The sequence below is a fragment of the Aulostomus chinensis genome, chromosome 11 (genome assembly GCF_037954235.1).
Source record: "Aulostomus chinensis isolate RoL2024-O1b breed Wild chromosome 11, RoL_Achi_v1.0, whole genome shotgun sequence".
Lineage (NCBI taxonomy): Eukaryota > Metazoa > Chordata > Actinopteri > Syngnathiformes > Aulostomidae > Aulostomus > Aulostomus chinensis.
In genome coordinates this window covers 205,001-230,000 of record NC_141330.1, presented here as the reverse complement: position 1 = coordinate 230,000, position 25,000 = coordinate 205,001, and the positions used below count along the sequence as shown (strand labels likewise).

General features: G+C 48.9%; 2 protein-coding genes across 6 annotated transcripts in view; one reads left to right on the top strand and one right to left on the bottom strand.

Annotated features, from left to right (window-relative positions):
- nudt17 (nudix (nucleoside diphosphate linked moiety X)-type motif 17) overlaps positions 1-4,807 on the top strand; it is a 12,353-nt gene extending 7,546 nt beyond the window's left edge. For all 4 annotated transcript variants that reach the window (XM_086217448.1, XM_086217445.1, XM_086217446.1 and 1 more), the window contains 6 exons: positions 643-826; positions 911-936; positions 1,393-1,485; positions 1,573-1,671; positions 1,780-1,913; positions 1,985-4,807. In XM_086217448.1, coding sequence (XP_086073574.1) covers positions 643-826; positions 911-936; positions 1,393-1,485; positions 1,573-1,671; positions 1,780-1,913; positions 1,985-2,150 — 702 coding nt within the window. In that variant the 3' untranslated portion in view covers positions 2,151-4,807. The remainder of the gene's footprint in view (positions 1-642; positions 827-910; positions 937-1,392; positions 1,486-1,572; positions 1,672-1,779; positions 1,914-1,984) is intronic.
- On the bottom strand, positions 3,750-23,931 carry tg (thyroglobulin). 2 transcript variants are annotated; one of them, XM_086217443.1, is made up of 47 exons: positions 23,810-23,931; positions 23,351-23,459; positions 23,149-23,246; positions 22,865-23,020; positions 22,480-22,639; positions 22,290-22,396; positions 22,017-22,160; positions 21,715-21,903; positions 21,108-21,616; positions 20,619-21,009; positions 19,872-19,931; positions 19,115-19,345; positions 18,935-19,039; positions 18,646-18,723; positions 18,425-18,528; positions 17,764-17,875; positions 17,507-17,668; positions 17,155-17,346; positions 16,654-16,781; positions 15,926-16,073; positions 14,742-14,894; positions 14,509-14,652; positions 14,204-14,368; positions 13,961-14,065; positions 13,742-13,845; positions 13,164-13,269; positions 12,884-13,084; positions 12,622-12,792; positions 12,463-12,546; positions 12,225-12,287; positions 11,665-11,802; positions 11,402-11,578; positions 11,118-11,232; positions 10,973-11,052; positions 10,735-10,881; positions 10,588-10,653; positions 10,268-10,402; positions 9,542-9,929; positions 8,998-9,236; positions 7,248-7,447; positions 6,566-6,736; positions 6,337-6,486; positions 5,246-5,433; positions 5,025-5,123; positions 4,728-4,868; positions 4,279-4,451; positions 3,750-3,965 (listed from the first exon to the last, which is right to left on the bottom strand). In XM_086217443.1, the coding sequence occupies exons 1-47, from the start codon at positions 23,877-23,879 to the stop codon at positions 3,865-3,867; spliced, it is 7,257 nt and encodes a 2,418-aa protein (XP_086073569.1). In that variant the 5' UTR covers positions 23,880-23,931; the 3' UTR covers positions 3,750-3,864. The 2 variants fall into 2 exon arrangements, with proteins under 2 accessions (XP_086073569.1, XP_086073570.1); XM_086217444.1 differs by having other exon boundaries at positions 19,899-19,931.
- Between the last annotated feature and the right edge of the window lie 1,069 nt (positions 23,932-25,000).

Below are 25,000 nucleotides of genomic sequence, written 5' to 3'. Positions count from 1 at the left end.
AGTGCTAAGCTAACGTTAGACTAGGAAGGAACTACACCAGGGTCACATGACTTCAAGGTCACCACCGCTAAGGTTCAGGCTTCTTGTGTTTCCCCCTGATGACCTTTAATGACCTCCATGACCCCTGTAGGCTCCTCTTGACTCTTCTTTGCAACCCAGGTTTTTAAGACTCCAACATCCACCGGTCTGGTGTTTACTGGTGGATCTGATGTAGAACTGAACCTCCACCATCCACCGGTCTGGTGTTTACTGGTGGATCTGATGTAGAACTGAACCTCCACCATCCACCGGTCTGGTGTTTACTGGTGGATCTGATGTAGAACTGAACCTGCTAATATGTTCAGTTGCTGGGAACCACACACCTGATTTCAGGTCACTAACCTGGAGGAACTTGGGGAACTCATGTGTCTATGAGTCCGTCTTGGGTCTCTGGAGGTGTGACAGTATTAAATAAGAGATAAGATAGAACTGTATTGATCCCACAACCGGAGAAATTTGTGTGTTACCACAGCTCAATTTCAAGAAGAAGAAACAGCAATCCAAATATATCAAGAAAGGAGAAGAAGAACATTATAAACAAAGTTACAGATGTGATCAACAGCTTGAGACGTTCTGTTTCAATCCACTTCCTTTCCCTCTCAGCGTCCCTCCTTCTGTCCCATCAAAAACCTGTCAGTCACAGAAGCAGCAGCAATCCCATTGGACATTCAGCAGAGGGGGGTGGATGTGGGTGTGGCCGTCATGCTGCAGACAGCCAACCAGAGGGTGTTGCTGACCCGGCGGGCGGAGCAGCTTAGGGTATTTCCCAACGTCTGGGTTCCTCCAGGTCGACTCTCTCCCTAAACTTGTCAATCATCAGAAACACTGGACTGCAACGAGTTTAACCTGTTTTCTTGCTCCGTTGTTACAGGAGGTCACCTGGAGCCTGGCGAGACGGTGAAGACACTCCGTCCACCTGTGTACTGCTTGATGTTGAAGCTTGTCAACTATTGCTTTAGTTAGCAAAACAAGTTCAGAAACTAACTGCCATGATTCCACACGGGACGCCATGTGGACTGATGGACCAGCTTGCTGATAGCTAGCTGAACGTAACAGACCAACATATACAGTCAAGCACACAACATTTTTAAACTGCTACATAACAGTGAATAATCTAAAGCATTAGCAAAAAGTACAAGTGAACAGTGGGGTAGGGAATGATCAGTGGCTAAACCAGCTAGCTGAACGTAGCAGATGTAGCATTAGTTGAAGAGAACAAGGAGCTCGTTTCATCTGAGTTGCTGTGTTTCATTTTGTTGAAAGTTCTTTTCTTCAGAACTTCCCTCTTCAATTATTGATCATCAGTTTTGAGTGAGTTGCCATCTGAATGTCAACTTGTCTGTTTGACATCAGCTGCTGGCTGCAGGTTTGAGGGAGCTGAGGGAGGAAACTGGGCTGAACCTGGAACCAGAGCAGCTTTCTCCAAAGATACTGGGCCTGTGGGAGGTAGGAGCATGCAGGCAGACGCGGACGGGCGGATGGACGCATTCCTGGGAGATGCGGCGAGTAACTACGGTGTCTTTCTCTCATCAGTCTGTCTTTCCTGCCACGTTGTCCCGAGGACTTCCTGAGAGACATCATTTGGTCGTCTACATGCTGCTGCACTCCTCTCATACACACCTGCAGCTACAGGTAACCCCACCCAGAATTGGTGACATCACCACACGTGCAGAGATTCTGGGTGTTATGGCACTGGAATTGTGTGTTGGCTTGAGTCTTGACCTCTGGTGATGTCATCAGGACTTCCTTAACCCATTGCCAGCAGAGGTCAGTGCTTGTCTGTGGGCAGACGCCCAGCTCGTCAAAGCCATTGGGTCAGCAGAGGACGGCGAGGACAGCGAGGTCCGGCTGAAAGAGCTGCCACGCAGCGTCAGGTACCACGGCTGCATGGAGGTCTGATGCAGATGAACTACCTCCTGTGACCTTGGACCTTTTGTGTTTGCAGCATTTTGCAGGTTTCCTCAGATGGTGGTCTGAGGAACTCCATGCTGCCGCTGGCTGTGTTGATCAGCCGGGCACCAGCCAGTGGTCCAGATGTGGAACGGGTCAGCACCGGCACTAAATTTGCCCTGAACTTGTGGCTAAAGAACATGGGCACATGTGACCTTTAACCTCTGAGGGAGTCAGGAGTCCCTTTTACAGCCACTATGGAAACATGTTTTTATTGTTTGCATTTATCAAAATAAAATCAGTCAGAGTCTTTGTTGTCCGTATGGATGAAGGCGGCTGATGCCAGATTCTGTTTCTAAAAGACTTGGACTGACGCTTTCCACCACTCACCTGCACCGCCACTCATCCCATGTTCACATTGTCACTTAGATGATTGTGTGACCTGGTGTGTGTGCGTGTGTGTGAGTACCTGGTTCTTGGTACCTTCTCTGGTATAAATACCACCTTTTCAGGACCTCGAGTCCTCATGGGGACCAAAGACCTCCTTGATGCATCACAAGGTGATTTCTTAGGTCGCGTTCACACCAGCCTTGTGTAGTCCGGTTGAACTGGACCCTGGAGCGTTTACCTCCTTGGTGCGGTTCGTTTTGGTCGGTGTGAACGCTGGCCTCCAACTCTGGTGTGGACCAGTCAACCGCTCTCTGGTCGGCCTGGTAGGGGTGGTCTGAGACCGCTATCAAGTGAACTCTAGAGCGGTTTACTTCTGGTGTGAACGCCATCCACACCAATCACAGGAAGCGCACTGTTTTACACGTCATATTCTGTTAGTATGACGAGCCAACCTTGTGATTGTAACATGTATGTGACAGTGAGCTTTTTACTGTCCTCTTCCCTCACTGGTCGCGCTTGTATGGCGAAGGAAAAAACATGGAGGGAGGCCCTCTTTACTGCCTGTTGTCTCCTGTGATACGACCGCCGACTGCAGACGTGCGTGTATTAATACATCATTTAATTGGTAGTCATCCCAGCATTTCATACACGCGGTCCGTTAAAGTCTGTGAGACGCAGTCCAGACCAGCGCCAACATGAGACTGAGCAGTCGAAGCTCCATGGTGTGCAGAACCTCAACTGTAGAAGCAATCACTGAACGGCTTTGCTGCCACGTGACAATTTTTGGACCGTTTGAGGCCCCCCATCAAGAAGGTTGTGGGTGGAGCAGTGGTCCTCACTGTGGCCCCCATCAAGAAGGTTGTGGGTGGAGCAGTGGTCCTCACGGTGGCCCCCCATCAAGAAGGTTGTGGGTGGAGCCCCGGCTGCAGCACGGGGTCTTTCTGGGTGAGTCTCCATGTTCTCCCTGTTCCTGCTGGGTTCTCTCTGGTACTCCAGCTTCCTCCACAGTCCAAAGACATCAAGAGGGACCAGGTTAATCCAGACTCTAAATTGACCGTAGGCGTGGCTGGGAGAGCCAATGGTTGTCTGTCTCTATGTGTTGGCCCTGCCATGGACTGGTGACCTGTCCAGGGGGAAGGCTGCTGGGATAGGCTCCACCCCCACCACCCTCAACAGGAGGAGAGGAGGAACATGGAGGGAGTTTGGCCTTTGTGAATGCAAACCGGACCAGTTGAGAAATTGCAACAATATATCATCCTCACTTTAGCGCAAATCAGAAAACGGACCTTAATTCCTGTTTAAAGCTGAAGTGAAGGTGTGAGTGGAGGCTGGGTTAAGGTCAGGGTTAGTCTGTCTATATGAGTGGAAGTCACTTAAATGTCCTCATAAGGATAGCTGCACAAACCTGTGTGTGTGTGAGCCTCAAGGGGACAGATGCTGGTCAGGGTTGAAACTCTTTATTGATCATAACTGATTACGGAAGAACTGAAAAACTGACGTCTGGATCAAGCAGTGAGCTCATCACTGAGGGACGATGTTATCACTTCAGCTGTAGGCATCTTTCTCTGTCTGTGATTGGCCAGAGGCTGAGGCTACTGGGAGGTCAGAGGTCAACACAGGCTGGAGAGGCTCTACGCCTGACACACCTGGAGAGAGAGAGAGAGAGTTAAAAAAGGTGATCAGAGGGAACCATGGTTGTCCTGATATCTGCACCAATCCCTGAGTCCTCTAAATACCTCCATGCCTCTGACTTCAATGGAAGTTGGGTCATTTTGCGCAAGGCAGGAAATCTGAATTTTATGTCATCATAATTTAATAGCATTAATTACTGTCTTGTGATGGAAGGAAGACGACTTCCTCTCCTTTGTTACGGACGGTTGCAACGCTGTCCAGATGTGGATTGTTGGTCAATGTGTGAACTACTGAATGCCACTGCCAAACTCTGCTGGACTTCCTCACCTCTCAGTCTGGTTCCCAGTTGGCTCCAGAAGGAGCAGGAGTTCTGACGCAGACCCTGCAACTGTCTGAGGGCAGGGCTTAACTGCAGGTAGGTGGGTGGAGCTACAGAGGGCAGGACTGGCTGCCATCGAGGCAAAAATGTCTTCGCCCACATCTGGGAGGGGTTGGGGTTCCTGGGCAAAAAAAAAAAGATCAAAACCAAATTTTAAGAACGCGAATAAGAAATTTAGGGAGCGAGATGTTCGACTCCAGACGGGCATGTTGCTTGTGATAAGAACATTTCATTTGACGCTCTCAATTTTTAATCTTCATATTATTCCATTTTCACGATTTCTGATTATTGTTTTCGTGCTCTGTTTCTCTCTGGGGAAAACTTTCTTTGTGTGCCCAGTTGCACCATGGAATAAACGTGGCCCTGATGTATTACCAGAGTGTCTCTGGGTCCTCACCCGGTCCTGATGAAGCTGGAGACGTAGCTCATCATGGCCAGCGAGAGACGCTGCTCAGCAGGGGTGAAGTGCTTGGAGCTCACTGGATGATGAGGAGTCCCAAACACAAACTGAACATCCAACGGGACAAGAATGTTTGCCCTGGACACAGGAAAGACGCTTGCTGTCAGTAACATGAGGTCGTTTCCTCCTGCCGCAGTTTAAGGAAACCACGCAGTCCAGCGTGACTGAGACTCAGGATGTGGGTCAGGACTCAGTGAGACTTGAGGAAAAGATTCTGCAGACTTGTCGAGTCACCTGCTGTCGGTGGCGGGCTGGTGATACAAGAAGACGTTCGCCTTGCTGTTTGCCCAGTGGCGAGCCATGTGCAGACTGGGACAGATGATGAACAGATCTCTGGCCAAACAGTGAGGAGAGATGAGTTATGAAAAGAATCAGACTGAACTCATCATTGTCAGCGAGGTCGGGAGAGAGAGAGCGAATGTTGGAACAGTGAGGATGCGAGTGGAGGACCTGACCTGGTGGCGTTGTCCAGCGCCCTGGAGAACAGGTTGTAGCCAGCAGATGACGGGATGTGATCCAGAGAGTAGAACCAGGCTGCCGCCTCCTTCAGCAGCTCGCTGTCCTTCTCGCCACCAAGTGAGCGACTCAGGGCCTCATAGAACGCCGTTTTCCTGTCAGCGCGACCCTGCAGAGCCTCAAAGTCCTGAACACACAGACGAGAGGAAACTTAAGCTGCCACAGGAACTTTCCTCAGTGACTTGGAACCTTGGGTTCTCCGACTGCAGGAACTGGCTTAAGATCCCGGGTGACTGATTTTCCCTGAGTCAAGTCCATGTTTGGGGGGTGGTACCGTTCAGGAGCTATGGTGCTGTAGCCTGCAATAATAAACATTTCTGATTGGTCTACAACTGTTTGGGTCCTCACTGTGCGCCAATTGTTTTTCGTGCCTCTTCAGCTTTATTTTGTGCCTACAGATGGAAACACAGAAGGAAACCAACGATTTGGGAAACGGTGATGTGGACCGGCCTTCGTCTTCTTCTTGGCTGCTGGTTTATTGCAGTTCCTTTTATTGTTTTTTCATCATCAGTCTGATTTCTCCCCGGGACTGCAGGATGGTCGGTTGCTGGTCACACAAACCTTTTCGTCACTTCAAGAGAATTTCGGTTAAAATTGTTGGATTCTAACATGGAAACAGTCGGATCAACGGAGAAGTGTAGTTTTCTGATTAAAAGCTCTTGGCTGCTCGGTAGACCAGGTATGTCCTGATGATAAAAATACTGTTACCATGGAGACAGTTAGACCCTCCCACGGGAGTCCACATGCATTTTAAGCCAGTAGTGCGAGAGACTTGGACATCTCTGTGACTCTGTTGTCTCTGGATCTTCTGAACCTCATTCAGATGACACGTGAGTTCTTTTCAAAGCTTTTTCTGAAAAAGCAAAAGTCCAGGTCACTTTCACTCTCAGTCCTCTTATTGTCGTTGCAGAAGTGGTGCTCTTGGTGTACTCTGATCTAGTTTCAGTATTGGTGTGCTTGGGGTACATTTATCCTAGTACTCTGAGGGTGTGTGTCACATGTCTGTATGTCTGTCTTTGTGACCTCTGACCTTTAGTCTTTGAGCTCTGCTGATCAGACCATCATGTTCAGATGTTCCCAGCAGCAGGTCAACACTATGGAACCGGGAGGTGGGATGAATGGCCAGAAACTGGGACTGAACCGGAGACCAGGACTGGAATGGACCGCTAACAGCCAGCAGCTGCAACACACAGCGTGGATGTGTGACACACACTCACATCTGGACTCTGTTAAAGCATCGTCACGGTTTCACAATCCACCTTCGTCTGAGCGGCATTGAGCGTGTGCGCAGGAGTTGCTCGGAGGCATGCCACCATCTTGTCATCGTCAGGATCAGAGGTCACACAGCCCAGCTCTTTGGCCAGATCAAGCGCCTGACTTCTAGAGGATGACAGATTCTGCAGCAGTGACGGGGAGAAGACAGAACCTCCCTGCAGCAAAACACAATGTTCCGTCAGACATCCAACAGTGTCTCACGCACACATCAGGACAGACAAAAGGCTCCTGGCCACTTCTGAACACACCAGATTCATTGGTCTCAGCAAGACTTGGAGAGTCCAGGGGCCCTGGAGCGGTGATCTACGGTGCCATGGCTCACAAACCACTGGCGGCTTAATTCTGATCAGATAATTGTTTGTGCCTGTTTGGAAGTCAAACGTCTTCAGAATTACTGAGAAGAAGTTTTTGTGTTAAACAACGTGACGCGAGGAGACGACCTTCATGACGTGGGGCCACCTCACTGATCTGATCAGAGCTCCACTCAGACAACCAACATTTTAACAGCTGTTAGCTTGTCACCATGGCGACAGAACTGACAAACCATGACAACATACTGTTTTCCAAATCACCCACATGATGTTTTGATCTATTTACTACAATTAAGTCCTAGTCAGACCCACAATGGTGATGTCATGACACGTCTGTGGACGTGGGGCTGCTCACCATCAGCATCATTCGCTGGAACAGAGGAGGAGATGAGGACGAGGACAGGAGGTGAAGGCTGGTGACATCAGCACCACGACGCTCAGCCCCCACTGTAACTCTCGTATTATCTCCGCCTACTATAGAGATGTGGGCGTTGATCCAACGCAGCACTGCTTCCTGGTCTGACAGCCCATAGTTACCATGGAGACCAGAAACACCTGAAGAGATCCAAGTAGATATATATACTTTGCATGTGTGTGTGTGTGTACACACACACACACACAAAAGGTGAAACTAATATATTATAGACGATGCAAAGCAAGATCTTTCAAGCCTTTATTTGTTATGATCGTGATGATTGTGCCTTACAGGGATGAAAACCCCAGATTCAAAATCTCAGAAAATTAGAATATTACATGAAATCAATAAAACATAGGATTTTAAATACAGAAATGTTGGCCCTCTGAAAAGTATAATCATGTGTATGTACTCAGTACTTGGTTTGGGCCCCTTCTGCATGAACTGCTGCTTCGGTGGGCATGGATGCTAGCAGCCGATGCTAGCAGCCGATGCTAGCAGCCGATGCTAGCAGCCGATGCTAGCAGCCGATGCTAGCAGCCGATGCTAGCAGCCGGAGCCACTGCTGAGGTGTTCTGGAAGACCGGGGTGCTTCAGTGGTGGCCTTCGGCTCCTCTGCGCCGTGGGGTGTCATATCTCACCTGTCCCTTGGCAATGCCACCTATGTTCTCTCTGGGGGTCTTTTTCTTCCACACTTTTCCCTTCCAATTAACTTTCTATTAACGTGCTTTGACACAGCACTTTGGGAAGTTCCAGCTTGGTTTGTACTTTCCTGTTCAGGTGTTCGCTTCCTTGTGGAGGGTCAATGCTGGTTTTCTGCACACCTGTCAGGTCAGCAGTCCTCCCCCTGATTGTGAATTCTACTGAACCAGACTGAGAGACCATTTAAAGGAACGCTGTGCAGGTGGACTAATCAGCTGGTTAGAGTGGGACACTTTGACCCGACAAAATAAACCTTTTCACAGTGTGCTCATCTTCTGAGATTTAGAATTTGAGGCTTTTATAGGCTGTAAGCCATAAGCATCACAATTATTTTTATATATATATATATATATATATATACATATACATATATACACACACACACATATATATATGTGTGTGTGTGTGTGTGTGTATATAGCTGTATATATACATACATGTGTATATATACAGCTATATACACATGTATGTATATATACACATATATGTATATATGTGTGTGTGTATATAACTGTATATATATACATATATGTATATATATATACAGCTATACACACACATATATACATATATATACACACATATGTATATATGTGTGTGTTTTTGTATATAGCTGTATATATACAAAAACACACACATATGTATATATGTGTGTGTTTTTGTATATAGCTGTATATATACAAAAACACACACATATGTATATATGTGTGTGTTTTTGTATATAGCTGTATATATACATATATATGTACATGTATATATATGTGTATATATATACAGCTGTGTGTGTATATAGCTGTATATTTATATATGTATACACACACAGCTGTATATATGTATGTATACATATAGACATATATAGTATACATACAGACACACACACACACACACACACATATATATATATATATATATGTGTGTGTGTGTGTGTGTGTGTGTGTGTGTGTGTGTGTGTGTGTGTGTGTGTGTGTGTGTGTGTGTGTTTACATACCTGTGCTCAGGAATCCCAGTGCTGCAGTCCTGTAGCTGGCTGTTACCACGACAATGTTACCCACAGCAGCAAGGGTTGAGCCGTCTAAGAGTCCTGGATTCTGATTGGCCAAAGAGTTGAAGAAGAAAACCAGGACTGGGACACGCCCCCTCTGATAGGTAGGGGGACTGAAGATGTTGAGGTAGAGACAGTCCTCGCTGGAGGCTGCTGCTGTGTCACCAGGCTGGATACAAGCGGGCCTGAGGAACCCACGTCCATCACCATCACCATCCAATAATCACAATCCACATCCTCCATTCCTGCTCACTTGCAGACTAAAAATACTATACTCATATGATCCATAATACTGCGAAACCACAAGTTCTTGTACTGAATGTTGTCAAGTGTCAGGGGATTTTTTTTGTCAGTTTTTTCAAGCATTTTTGGTTTCTTATCACTGTTGAATATAATTTAGTTGCCAAGTTTCCTGTCACCAGCACGGCGCGTAACTCAGTGCTAAATTCAGGTCACGTGACAAGAGAACCACCAGAAAAGAAAAGGTTACCGTGGTCTGGTGGCGTCCCAGGTCCCCTCCCAGTCAACAGGTTGGGCTGCTTCAAAGCGGAGGGATCCTACTGGTGGACGTGCGTACGGGACACCAAGGAACTGAACCACCATCTTCCTGTCTGAACCCAGAGCTGTTTCCATGGCAACTCCCTGCAGGATCCCCTGACCAGGCACAAAAATTGACGTAACCGTTGTTGGCTCACCTGTCCTCAGGTAGACCTGGGGGGCGGGCTCTCGAATGACCAGCTGACAGGAGGAGGACAGGCTGGTTGACCAGGGGGCAGAGCTTAACCCACATGCGGTGGTGTCCGGGTAGAGAATGCAGCGTGTGGCAGACTCCACCTCTCTGACCGTCACTGCTGCGCAGGATTCTGCCTCCTGACAGGCTGAAGCAGGGAGAAACAGGTGGTGGGGGTCAGGAGGCAGCACTTCCTTTAGAATGAACCCGCCCCCTTTTCGCCTTCATTTGGCTTGGAGCAATGGTTCCTCGCCATTAACGTTCATGATTGTGTTGATCTGGTTTTCCTCAAGCAAATATACCCCTAGTGTTATGGCTAGCTACTCCGCTAACTGTTGTCATGCATCAAACCAGCAAGTTGAAGTGTGTGTGTGTGTGTGTGTGTGTGTGTGTGTGTGTGTCTTGTGTTTCAACACAGTTGATTCACTATATAATGACAGAAAAAGAATTTGGATGTGGCTCAGTCTTATGATCAGCTGGGGTTACCATGGAGACACCAATCCCTGGTCTTGTCCGGGTCCGTTGCGATGTCCCGGCTGATGTGGATGACATCATATGAAGAGGCAGACGGGTCAATCAGAACCACAGAGTCAGAGAGAAGCCTCCACTGATCCACTGACACTGAAACCCAAACACGTTCTGGTCTTATTGTGTGTACTCGCACGGACAATAGTACTAATGCTGAGGATAATACTAGTGCTACTGATGGTACTAGTTCTGATTGTGGTGCGAGTACTGACAATGGTACAAGTGCTTAGAAGTGCAGTAGTAAAAGCAGTAACAGTACTGCAGTTTTGCAGTCTCACCATTGTTTTTGAGAGGTGGCAAACTGAAGGGCGGACAGAGGTAAGGAGACGAAGTCCACTGATTCACTGAAAACACACATCACATGTCACTTCAGCACGTGTGTGTGTGTGTGTGTGTGTGTGTGTGTGTGTGTGTGTGTGGAGTACCAGGTTTCTGGTACCAGCCAAAGGGGTCAGGTGCGGTCTTCACTGCGGATGGTTGGCAGTCCTGGGACCTCCAGCTGGTGCGGTCGTCTTCACCGCAGGTCTGAACCCCAAGACTGATGAGAGACAGACATACAACCTCTGTGCCGCCTGCAAATGCACATGCAGTCACACACAATGTACGGCACCACCACAATCTCATACCAAATACAGATACACAAATCTGCTGGGAACTGGATACCTGGTGATGTGGTGTCTTTGACGAAGCCGATACCACGGCAACAGGGGTCCTCATCACAGTGGCGCTCGCACACCCTGAAACTGAACGCACAAATATGTTAGTATGCGTTTGTCTGTGTGTCTGTGTGTCTGTGTGTCTGTGTTACCCCTCAGGCAGCGGGGTGTTTTCCTTTATAGTGACTCGGCTGCGGACAGAGTAAGAGACCATCTTCTGGAAGGAAATTCTCTGGTAGAAACTCCTCACTGGTCCAGACAGCTCCACTGAGAACAAACACACACACACACACACACACACACACACACACACACACACACACACACACACACACACAGCTTAGTGATGCCATTCATGACCTCCCTCCATCTCATGACAACAACCCCAATCCACTATCACCATGGAGACAAGGACAAGTCCCAAGGAACTGTTTACCCCTCTTGCTGTACGTGTTGTTGGGCATTCTGTCCAGCAGGGGGCGGCAGGGTTGTCGCAGAGGTTTGTCGTAGGCGCTGCACACTCTGCTGTCGGGAAACAACATGCAGCTGAAGAAACCTGCTGAGTCGGCTTCTCTGAGGTCAGCAAGGAAGCACCGCAACTCTGCCTCACAGCCTGAAACACAACCATCTTGATTTAACAAGGGATGTGTGTGTGTGTGTGTGTGTGTGTCTGACTGTGTGTGAGTAAGTGAGACGTACGGGTGAGGCACCAGAGCAGTGCCTGCTGGGAGTTGTAGGTCTTTGAGTTAAGCAAGAAGGAGAGAGAGGGGAGCTTCCTTTGAGGGTCCACCAGAGCGTCAGCCAGAGGCACAGCCTCAAATTTCTGTTGTATCGAACCTTCAAAAAAACCACACACACACACACACACACACACACACACACACACACACACACACACACACACACACACACAGTCACTTAGTGACTGACACCTCCACCATTGCCATCCTTTCTGTCATGGAGGGATGCAGAGTTGAGCATCTCCAGCATCATCTCGCCATCTTGCAGTTACGTGGAGGCTGGCGAGAGAAACCTGAGCAACCCTCATTATACCTTCAGACGAATGAGTACAAATGAAACTCAGTATAGAAGTACAAACATGTACAAGTACAAATGAAATTAAACTGACCCTGGAGCACCCTGAGTGATGCCAGACAGCAAGTTTAAAAACAAAGAATACTGAGTTTAATCTGTCATGAAGCCAAAATGTCTACTTCACCTCCTCCTTGATACCAGAAAAACAAGGAGATGATACTCACTGTTGAGAGGGGGGTGGGGCTCTGGTGCCACACAGGAGGAGGAGTCAGAAGCTGCTGCAGCATCTGACAGAAAAACACAGTCAAACATGTAAATCCTGACACTTGTAATCCTTCTGGATATGCAGTGGGTGGGGCTCAGGTCCCCTTGGCCTCACCTAGGTTCAGACAGACCACATTAAGGTCTTTGAAACCTACTGAATGACTCCATGTTAGTAGTGTAGGGTCAGAGGTCAAGTACCTGTGTTCATGTAGATGGCCTGGAAGCTGATGATGGACGCCTGGTAGTCCTTGTTCTTGCTGTCAGCCGGCAGAGCAGAATCAGCTGGCCACAAACAACACAACCATCAATCAAAACTCCTTCATTATTTCTGGTCAAGTTGTGTTTTCATTTTCCTACTGATGGTGAACTTTTGCCCTCCGAAGTCAAACACGAAGCTCCTCTGCTGCTCGTTATAAGTAAGGCCTGCTCCACATATACGACTGGCTGCTGCCTGTCCAGTTACATCCCAGTCCTGGTCCCCACACATCAAGACTGACGGAGCTGTCAGCCAACCACAGAGCAGAGAACCTAAGGGGGAGGAACAGAGGAGGTGAGACAGTAGGCTCCACCTCTGAAGGGCCGACCCCTTCATCCGTTCATACTCTCAGTGGGAACGTACCACCATTGAGGCTGTTCTGGTTGAGGATGAAGCCATGGCAGCAGGCGTTGCGGCTGCAGCCGTCCTGACAGAAGCGATGAACGTCAGAGAGAGACGTCCGTCTGGAGGAGAATACCTGAGTCCTGAACACTCCTGAGAGCGCCTTCGTCATCGCCATCCGAGAGAAACTCTGCTGCTGCTGCCAGGAGGAGAACTGCTCCCCTGAAACACACACACTTGAGTAGAGCCAGATACTTACATCTTTTTTGACATCGAAGTCGTTTTGTGATGGTCTCAGTACCTTTCTTTCTGATAACAAGCAGATCTGCAGCCCGGCCCCTCACTCTCAGAGAGCAGTTCAGCCAATCAAACAGCTCGGCCTTAGGGTTATCCAGAAACCCACTGGCCTAGACAGAAAAAGAGTCGCTGCTGCAGTGACACCAACATTGTTCAGGCTCCTCCCCCAGGCACTGAACAATCATATTAATGAAGCTAAATCCTAACATCAGCACGCTTATCTGCTCGCTAAGAGAGAAGCTACATGGTGCCCTGAGGAACTCCATGGACGTGGACCTGACGGAACGACTGTTCAGGAAAACTGAACAACCCATCAGTCCCCGCTTTTGGTTTGGCAGTTGTGTGGTTTCAGCCATTGGTTCAAAAAAATAAATATAAATAAATAAATAAATAAATAAATAAATAAATCTCATTCAGGATTCTGAAGGACCTGCAGGAGCCTGTAGCATGTTAGCATGCAGCTAGCGGTGGCAGGTGTGCTAGATGAGTTTCACGATCCATCAACAAAAGATCTTGTCTTAATGTCAGTCGTTCATGTTTGACTAAAAGAGCAAATGAACATGTGTGTGAGAGGCTGTGTACCTGCTGGGAGGTGTTGCAGGGTGTGTTCTGTGTGTGCCAACTGTACAGCTCACACAGCGTGTTGACAATTGCCACATGGTGGCAGGACGGCATCACTGCACACGCTGAGGAGACAAACAGTTAAACACATCAATGATCTTTCATCCTCCATGTTGATTCTAAGGAGATCAAGTTCAGGTGAGCCGATGTTTGAGCCTGAATCTAAACAAGTGGCCTCACCTTGGACGCAGGTTCTGAGGTCAGAGGTCATCGTCTGCAGGACTTCAGTGTCTTCAGATCCGACCTGTAGCTCTGAAACAGGAACAGCCTGAAACCTATTGAGAACTGCACTCACACACATGCACAGACACAGACACACACACACACACACACACGCACACACACGCACACACACGCACACACACACACACATTAGTAATGGCTCACAGCGCTCAGCTACGAACTGATTGGCAGCTCACTCACCTGAGCACTCCTCATCTGTCAGAGGTGTGTCTGTACCAGTCCACTCAAGCCCCACCCCCTCACTACTGAAGCATCTCCATCCTCCAGACGGGAACAGAGGCTGCGCTGCCAGGAAGTCACCTTTGTCTGAACACCGCAAGCCCTGCCTCTGACACTCAGTCACACCTGCCTCCCATGAACGCACGTGCGCGCGCGCACACACACACACACACACACACACACACACACACACACACACACACACACACACACACATACAGTTGTGTGTTCAGGAACAGAAACAGATACAAGATTGACAGACTTACATTGTTTGGAAGATGACGCTCCAGCCAACGAAGAACCTCTTGGACACTTGTTGCAGAAGTCCTGCCCCTCTTCTTCCTGATATGATCCTGGAGGACACATAAGACACGCCCCCTCTATGGAGTAACTCCCAGCTGGACAAGCGACTGTGGAGCCGGATGCAGAGTAAATGTCAGTCATCAGCTGGTGGGTTTCAAAGGTTACAGCAGCTAACCTTTATAGCTTACTGACTTACGACAGCCATCACCATCACTGTCCATGCGGTAACCACGGGAACAGCCAAAGCTTGGTGGTGTCATGGAAACCAGTTTGGGTTGTGTCATCAGTGGAGTATCACTCAGAAGTCCTCGAAAGTTGTCCAAGAGACGGGACTCATTCAGGAACAGATCTAACATGAACACACGGCAGATCTGTGGTGTTACAATCTGTTGGTGTTATAGCATGGCGGTGTGTTACAGTGTGTGGTGTTACAGTCTGGTGGTGTGTTACACTGTGGTGGTGTTTTCCAGTGTGGTGGCATGGTTGTTTGTTACAGCCTGGTGGTGTTACAACCTGGTTGTGTCTTACAGCTTGGTTGTGTGTTACAGCATTGTGTTGTTTTACAGCATGGTGGTGTTGTTCCAGCGTGGTGGTGTGGAACAGCTAGGCATTGGTGTTACAGAGTGGTGGTGTCTTACATCGTGATGGTGTGTTACAACCTGGTGGTGTGTTACAGCGTGGTGGTGTGTTACAGCTTGGTGGTGTGTTACAGCTTGGTGGTGTGTTACAACTTTGTGGTGTATTAGAGTGTGATGGTGTTGTTCCAGCGTGGTGGTGTGTAACAGCATGGAGTTGGTGTTACAGAGTGGTGGTGTCTTACATCGTGATGGTGTGTTACAACCCAGTGGTGTGTTACAGCTTGGTGGTGTGTTACAATTTTGTGGTGTATTACAGTGTGATGGTGTTGTTCCAGAGTGGTGGTGTGTAACAGCATGGAGTTGGTGTTTTGGAGTGGTGGTGTGTTACGTCGGGTTGGTGTGTTACAGCCTGGTGGTGTTACAACCTGTGTGTGTGTTACATTGTGATGGTGTGTTACAGCCTGGTGGTGTTACAACCTAGTTGTGTGTTACAGCGTGGTGGTGTGTAACAGCCTGGTGGTGTTACAACCTAGTTGTGTGTTACATCGTGATGGTGTGTTACAGCCTGGTAATGTTACAACCTAGTTGTGTGTTACAGCGTGGTGGTGTGTAACAACCTGGTGGTGTTACAACCTAGTTGTGTGTTACAGCGTGCTTGTTTGTATAGCAATTAATGAACATTTCATGAGGATGGCAGCTGTCAGCTGAAATCAGCTAAATTCAATCATCATTGGAGACTGAGGGGATGTTTGATGCCACAGTTTTAGTGTGACAAGTCAATGTGTTGTTTGTCACGTCTCACCAAAGTCCCGGAGGTTGGGGAGGTCAGAGGATGGGAGGTCAAACAGGGTGGCGGTCCAGCTGTGTGTTAACCTGACTGTAATGCCATCACACTGTAGACGCAGTGAAGAGTCGTCACACAGCGCTACAGAGCGGCCAGATGCTGGCAGCTGCACAAACCGATATACAAATGTTAGCTTTGTTTCTTAGAGCCACATCCACATCAGGCTCAATCTGTCAGTTATGCAGGTCAGCGAAGTAGAACAGACACCTTTATTTTGAATCATTGCCCCCCCCCCCCAATTCACTTGGCAAGAGAAATATATTACAAGTCAATTATGAAGAGCACAAAGTCAGAAAAAATTACCAAACTATCAAAATAAAGTACAAATTTGGAGAACAAAATAGATTTTTTTAAATGGCAGGGATTTATTTCGAATTGCATGTTAAAACCTTAAATGTTACAAGAAAAATTATTTGAGGGGTTTTTGACATTGGATTCTTTTGCCAATTTTCTGGTAGAAATAGAAGCAGAAATGAAGAATAAACACAAACATGAACACTTATCAGAAAAATTTAAACAGGAAAAAAGGAAGATGAGGAAAGTGAAGAAGATTGGTTCTTTTATTTGGTCAAAATCTCCCATTTTCATCATTCCTTTGTTTCGTTTTCATCTTTCGTGTGTAAACAGGTTTCATTGTAAATGTGGCATTCATTTGACATAAATGAATGCTGCAAGGTTGGTGTTACCTGAGCGGAGCAGAGCCCCCTGCTGGTCATCAAGTGTAACAGCAGTGACTGTAAACTGCTGATCTGAGAGCAGGGTGACAACAACATCCAGGTCTGAGAGGCCGACACCAACTGAAGAGGCTGAGACACTGACACACACACACACACACACACACACACACACACACACACACACACACACACACACACACACATACTGGTTTAGTGCATGAAAACAGCAGAGTCGCTGTGTCATCTTAACATTTCTGCCTGTTTACATCTCAGGAGTCTCAGGTGTTCTGGGGAACTGTTCTGTGGTTCTAGACCTGCTCTTCTTGTTGTGTCATGTGTTCTGATTTGCGTGATCCACATAAAATTGAGCTTACTTGACATTACATAACTTTGACCATTAAAGGGAATTTAGGGCTCAAGCTGGTCTGAGATGGAATGAACCCTAACCCTTCAGATGAAAATCGGGAAGATGAAGCCTTCAAAATGGCAGCACCCTGAAAAAGGTCTTACTCTGACAGGCACCAGGCAGCGGTGTGACGTCTCCAACCCACTGCCGACTGACCGTCTCACACAGGAAGCTGCTCATTGGCAGTGAGTTCTGGTAACCATGGTGACAGATGAGATTGCAGCTCTGTTGGCCAGTGGCTGCTGGGTGGCAGACCAGTGCACCATGGGTAACGGTGGTGTCAGAACAGAGAGGACCTAGAGATGAGGCAAGAACATGCATCAGTGCAGTTTTAATGGACGACAAATCCATGGACCAATCAGCTGCTGCTCCTCCCACCACACACCCGCCCACCAGGTGCTACTGTGATCAATCTGAAGACATCAAACTTCAACAAATAACCCAGAAAGAACCTACGGTCACATGATGGCATGCGTCCTGTCTCTCGAGATATTCGGGTACCTCCCACTTCCTGTCCATCCTCAGAGACACACCAGCAGGAAGTGACATCACACTGAAGAGGGATGAAGGAGCCATCAGGGTCACACTGAAGACCCTGCAGCTCACACCAGCTGGGACCTGAACGCACCATCAATAGTTAATTAGGTAGTGATGATGTCATCGTGTAGTACTTCGACAGTCTTAATTGAACTACATATGTTTATGGTATGTACATGTCAGTTGTCCATCGGGGCTCCGTGATGCCGTCTGCAGCGTCTCTCCGGTCAGCGGGTTGACGCACCAGCCCACAGCGCCGCTCGTCTGCAGCAGCGAGAAACGACCGTCCTGAAATGCAGCACACACAAGCTCATCTTTCAAACCTGTTAGGACCTCTGACATCATCACGCTCTTTCCTGTCAAAACCTGGCACCTACATCACCCACAATGCAACTGCACCGCAGGTGGGAGCACGCGATGTAACATCTGTGGACAAGGAGCAACTATCAGATGAATCCATTCATAAACGAGTGCAACAGCTTGGTGTGATTTTGAGCCCTGAGCAGGAAACCTATGAAGATGTTTTGATTTTTGAAGACCAGATTATTGATCAGTTCAGCAAAAAGATCATCAAGTAGTTGGTTTTGTACTTGGAGCTGGAGCTTCGGTTTGCATGTGTGTTGTATGTTAACATGAACATTTGGTGCAGTAATGGAGCCCAGGAGCGCCGAGCTTCAAGCGGGGGATAAAGAGCGACGCTAAAATGCATTTTTAAAAATGCAAACACAATATTTTGTAGCCAGCATAACTTTTATAGCTAACTAGCTAACAAAGCTGTGGCTTAAAAGGGAACTAAAGGGTATGAAGGTGAAATTTTAAGTGTATGTTTTTTTTTACCGTCTCACACTTCGGCCAGTAGGACGACTTAGCGGTGATGTCAGAGCCTTTCATCCACCCGGAGAGCAGAGTGTGAGTTTGAGCTCTCTGGCAGTGTGTGAGACCTGGAGGAGGACACACCAGCACACACACACACACACACACACACACACACACACACACACGTTAACACTGCTTATGCAATATGTTTGTGTCAACACGTGTGTTGTACGTTAACTCACATGATGGCAGGTGGCGCGAGCGGCTGGTCAGAGAATGGGGAATGTACTCGCCATCTTCATCAACACACCAGCAGTGACCTGGACACAAGGTTTAGATGGACAGTTGATGTCCTCGGTCTTGGAGACGACACGTCCTCCTCCTTTACCACCACCATGAGGACATGCTAGTTTGCCCAGCAGTGTGCTGACCTGATTTAGGTGCCCCTGAAAGTGTCCTGTCAGTAAATGACAAATGTGTGTGTCTGTGTGTGTGCATGTGTGCGTGCGTGTGTGTGTGTGTGTGAGAGACCTGTGCTGTGATGACACTGCGTGTGCTGCCACCCTCCATCAGCATCACACTGTGGACTGAACAACTGGTGGGAGCGGCGTTGTGGTGGCAAGAACATCTGGACAGCTGAAGAAGAACAAGACAGAATGAACATCAGCCTCACCGGCGCACCGGTGATATCAAACTTTTAGCCTGTCTCACTGGAGTAGGCAGCCAATCGCAGGGCAGCTTTGGTGCGGCTGACCAGCCTGTCAGAGAGCTGCAGCTCCTCCTCTGATTGGCCGACCTGTAGCTCTTCTGGGGTCAGATGAAGACCATCCGCCAAAAGGAATCCGTATCCCAGAGGAATGTGGGAGGAGTTGGAGATATTGACTATGTTTTCAACATCCAGTCTGAAAGCTGTGACCTTCGCCAGTGCCTGTGAGCATCGTCCTGGAAGTGAGCATAGCATAGCTACTGAGTGAGCATGCTGACCAGTGGCACGCTAGCATTAATCTTTGGTTCAAACACCAATAGCATGTAGACATGTCCCCAGTTCGCTTTAATTTGGCACGTGACTGGAAACCTGCAGCTGAAAACAGGAAATGTGTCATTCTTTTGTTATCTGCCCCAGGATTTTTGTCACACAGAATAAAGTTCATTTTCACAGACTGTAGTCACAGAAATAAAAGTATAGTTTTAGTGTTTGTGGTATGAAATGCAATCCAAATTCATCTTCATTTGCTGATTGATTATATTTTATTCCTTTATTAAAGATGGTAGCAGTAATTTCTTCAAAAAACCAAACCCAATGGACATTAATTTGGCCCAGGCGTCACCAAGGGGCCCCTGCCTCGACTTCAATGTTACTCTCCTGGCTGGATGTTTGCGCCAGTGAGAGCGCACAGGTGAGGTTGGGCAAGGATAAAAACACAGAGACTACAACTGGATGAAATTTATGCCTGAAAAAATGGCAAACCTCCTGTAAAAGTCGCGTGTATCTGACCTGCTGACGGCTTGCGGGTTGTTCTGTCTGGACCTGAAACACAGGACAGACATCAGTAAAGACCTGGATGTTCGACAGTTTGTCCACATCAACATCATCCTGGCTACAGCTTCTTTATGTTTTCACATGTTGGGTTGACTTGTACTTATACGTTTAAATGTTGGTTGAGGGTTTTTTTTTGCTGCTCAATGTGCCTTGAAGGAACAAATGCAGTGACTGAACTGAATCAGTGCAACCAAGGGAACGCCACCGTCTCCAGTCACGCGTTTCCTCCTGGTGGGACGGACAGCCATGAAGAATTCCTGCTGGGTGTTCTGGGAACAATTTGATTGTCCATTTGTTGAAAAACCGTCATGATGAGGAGACATCAGGTCTTAGGCACCTGAGCAGAACTCCATTCAGAAAATCAGCATTTTAAAAGTTGTTGGCCTGTCGTCATGGCAACAGACCAGACAAATCATGACTTTACTGAATAGCTTGTCTAAATCACCACTGTGATGTCATCATCTCAATATTATTTTGATGAGTTGATGATGTCATGACCTAGACACCAGGACCACTGTGAGACTTCCACCAGCGAGATGGTTATTTACTGTAGTCACGGTGATGGAGAGGAAGTGCCCATCTACTTGGAGGTAGTGGCTGCTCGTTTCTGTACCTGTACCTGGTTGTTTTACCTGTGAGATGTATTGTTTACTCATCTCACAATAATGGACTTACAGGTGATAGCGCCCCCTGCCGACTGAGCTGCCACTGTCCCCCCCTCAGCATCTACACAGAAGCAGCGCGACCCAACACACTGCAGCGGCAGGAAGTCCCCATCCTCTGAGCATGCTGGGATGTGGGTGTCCACTCCGGCCGCCATTTTTCCTTTTGCTTTCTGCGCGACTGCTCGCTGTCTCTCACAGCGGGATGGACATCGAGGGCGCTGACCGGTGACCCTCGACCCTGCCACCTCCTGACCATGAGGGTCGACACACCAGCACTCAGCGCCTTGACATTGAACCTCCTGGAAGCCACCACTGGATGTGCAGCTCGGGACAAAGATGGATGATGCATCTTGATTTTCCTCATCCTCACCAGAGCAGGAACGCAGCAGGGGACTCAGGACCTGGAACGCCACCAGAGCCAAGTTGAGTTACAAGCAGCCGCAGCTTATTCAAGATCTGAGGGTCTTAAGAAGAAGCCGGCAGGAACTCTGCATCTGACCTGGTCCAGGGAGGCGGAGCGTGGGACACTCATGGCCCTCAGCGTGTATTGTAGCCTTGACAGGAAGCCAGGCTCCTCTAGGGCTCTGCTGATAGACTGAACCAGGTCCTGGTTCTTCTGAAGGTTTGTGGCAACATCCTGAGAAGAGAGGCGATCTAGACTGAGGGCCCCTCGGGCTCCCACCACCCCACTGAAGTTGAATTCTACTGCATTTTTCAGAAGTTTTCCTCCAAACAGGTTCTCCTGTAGGAGGCGAGGGGAGGAGCCAGCCAGCGTCTGCAGAGCCCCCCCCACTGAGGGGAAGAGACCATGGAGGACTTCCACCAGGGGAGACAGGAAAGAGGCTGGATCTGCCTCCACTGGCAGGAGGTTTCTAAGTGGCTGGAGGAGAAACTGACATGAGACTGGAGGTCCACCTGAGGCGGGGGCAGGAGGGACGATGGGGCCAGAGAAGAGCCGGGAAAGAGCCAGACGCCGCTGAGTTGAACAGTGGTTTGCCACGCCTGAGCCTGGGGGGTAGATGAAGGGGAGTTGGGGGGGACATAATGAGTGCAACACTGAAATGAGAGAGTGAGAGATACACGTGAGAGCTTCCTGGGACACCGACCACAGGCTAGGGAAGAGTCTCCCATCCGTCGTGTCCCAGGAAGCTCTGCTCCTGAGGTGTCGACACACCAGCACTGCCCCCCCTCCTGGCACTGTCTGGAGGAGTAGGACCCTCGTCTCTCACAGGACGGCACAAAACTGCTGGAGGACTCAGTTGCTGCCTGCCGCTCCTGCTCACAGGGAGAGGGACCTGAGAAGGACAGGGACCACGTTAACGGGACCACGGGACCCGGCCAGGATGATCTCGTTCCATTAAACTGCTGACGTATTTAACTATGACAGCAAGATAACAAGTGTGTTTACATCGGAAGTGTCCAGTAAGGGCGAGGCGGACTCCCAGCATCCTCCTTTGCAGGACTCTGTGGACGTTGGTCTCAGAGAAGGAGCGACCTGCCCTGAGACCCGAGAATGCTGAGTCATACACGTCAGACAGGAGGAGCTCCACACCTGAACAGCAAGAACCACCTTCAACCTCATCATTATGGGGACATTTTGGTTCCTGAGATGCCAGTTTGAAGGATCGGACTGGAGTCCAGGTTCTTCTTAGAACTGGGATGAGTCATTGAGCATTCTCACCCGTGCTGTCCAGCTCGCGTCCTCTGCTGTCCACACAGAAGCAGTACGAGGACACAAACGGGAACCTCATTCGGAATCTTCGGAACGTGTGAAAGGCTTCAGGAAACCTGAAACAACACAAACACACAAAAATACACACCTGTGCACAGAGAAACAGGTGAAGACAGACTGACACAGACAGGTGAGTTACATGTTGAAGGTGTGCAGCAGGTCCAGCTCTCTTCTGTCAGTTGTGTTAAAGAATTTACACTGAACGGCGAGGAAGCGTCCATCGTTGGAGCACTGAGGAGGTGAGATTGACCCGGAGCCGTGGAGAAGGCGCCTTGCTTTGACCTCACAGCGACCAGGACCTGCAGGTCAAAGGTCAACAGGACGTCTTATCAAATGCTAAAACACCTTCGATGGCCAATCAACTCGACTCATCCCGTTGAATATAACTATTAACCGTTAGTTAATGCTCGTTACTACACTTCCTTCCTGTTAATCATCTCACACTCATGACTGAAACAACTGTCAATCAAACTCCATCAGCAGGAGTAGCAGAGGTCTTGAGGCCGATTCCCACAGTAACATACAGTGGTCAGGTCTCCCAGCCTGTCTGGTCCCATACAGCTCCTCCCCGTCCTGGTCCACGCACCAACACTGCCCTCTGCTGGCCTCACACTGAACCGGCTCAAAGAGTCCTGACTGGGAACATCGCCAGACAGACTGCAGCTGGCAGGGAGTGGGACCTGTACACACGCACGCACGCACGCACGCACGCACACACACACACACACACACACACACCCCCCCTCAGAACACACACAGTTGATCAATAATCAATGCTCGATCAAATGATAAAAGTTGTGTCTCTTACAGTTCAGAGTTGAGGTGTTAGTTCGAGACCCAGCAACCTCCTGACCTTCAGCATCAACACACCAACACTCCTGATCCCGCCGACTGCACTGCACAGGCCTACACACACACACACACACACACACACACAATGCATATTGATGTACAGTATATATTGATATGTTTTACATGAATAGCGTCAGTCAGTCAGAAAGGTAAAATACCTGAACCTGCCGTCTTCTGTGCAGTGAGGGATGTCCCCTTGTTGCTTGGCAACAGCCACACCCCTGAGCAACTCACATTGGCTCAGGCTCTCAGACTCCAGCTGGTACTCTGCACATCAACATGACAGCAAACAACAGTTCTGAGCGAAGAGGAAACAGTGTTTACCAGTCAGTGAAGCCGAGCGGCACTGACGCGACCCAGTAACACGGCTGCAGGTTGGCCTTCCTCGCCACAGCCTCACTGACCAGGTTCTCTAGTGCTCCTTGAGCCTCATCTGTGTCTCATATTTCGTCAAATAATAGGACACAAAAATCACAAATATCATCAAATAACTGTTCAGTTTCTTCTTGTTCCTTCACTCCTCGGACTCTCATCATGAGAAGCGATCTTTGAGCTGGGAGATGATCAAGAGCCGGACTGCTTTGATAACTCAGTGTCAGCCCAGATCGGCTGTTTACCTGAAGCTTTGCCCTGCAGCGGCGGTGAGCAGTACGCCAGGATCCCTGCGGTGAGAAGCAGCCAGGCCATGGTCTCCGTGGTGAGGGACCAGGCATCCCTGCCTCTTTATAAGCCCACAGACCTGCTGAGTCACCATGAGGAGCACTCCTCTCCACTTGCCTGTCCTCATCTGCCTGTCCTGGTGGAATCAGGAGCCCTCAGCCACGAGTCAGGAGGCGGGCAGTGAGCCATGAAGCAACCTGATTGGATGAGATGATCTGAAACACCGACGACATGGTTCAATGGGATGCGTGTTCTCATGAACCTGATGGACAAACAGCCTGAGTGAGAACTGATGGCTGCAATGTCCCTCAACTCCTTCAAGATAGACAAGAGGGTCCCAGTCGGCTGAGGTCCTGGCCCTTGTGGGCCGACAGATGTTGATCAGAGGACCTTCGTGAGACTCAAACAACAAATGCTCAAGGGAGTCAAAAGAGTTGAGGCTGAATCCCAGTATTCTAAGAGCTCAGGATCCATCCATCCATCCATCCATCCATCCATCCATCCATCCATCCACCCACCCATCATCCCTCCACCCTTCCCTCCATCTTCCCCCTCTTCTCCTGTTGAGGGTGGTGGGGGTGGAGCCTATCCCAGCAGCCTTCCCCCTGGACAGGTCACCAGTCCATGGCAGGGCCAACACATAGAGACAGACAACCATTGGCTCTCCCAGCCACGCCTACGGTCAATTTAGAGTCTGGATTAACCTGGTCCCTCTTGATGTCTTTGGACTGTGGAGGAAGCTGGAGTACCAGAGAGAACCCAGCAGGAACAGGGAGAACATGGAGACTCACCCAGAAAGACCCCGTGCTGCAGCCGGGGCTCCACCAACAACCTTCTTGCTGGGGGGCCACAGTGAGGACCACTGCTCCACCGGGCCTTGTGGTTCAAAATCTTCTTAGATAAAAAGAAGGCAGATAAAACGCTGCTGATCCAACTTTCATGAGTCTGTGTGAGGGTTCTGCTCCTGGCCGGTAGAACAGATGATGTCAGTATAGATGGTCCGAAGGTCCAGGTGGGCGGGAAGTTCACATCCTGTCCATTACATGGACTCAGCAGAAGCAACCAGAGTTTCTAGTTTATTCGTCAATGAAGCAGGTCATGGATGTCAAACTGGGTTTACTCTCAGCTGAGCTAAGCTCCTCTGATCA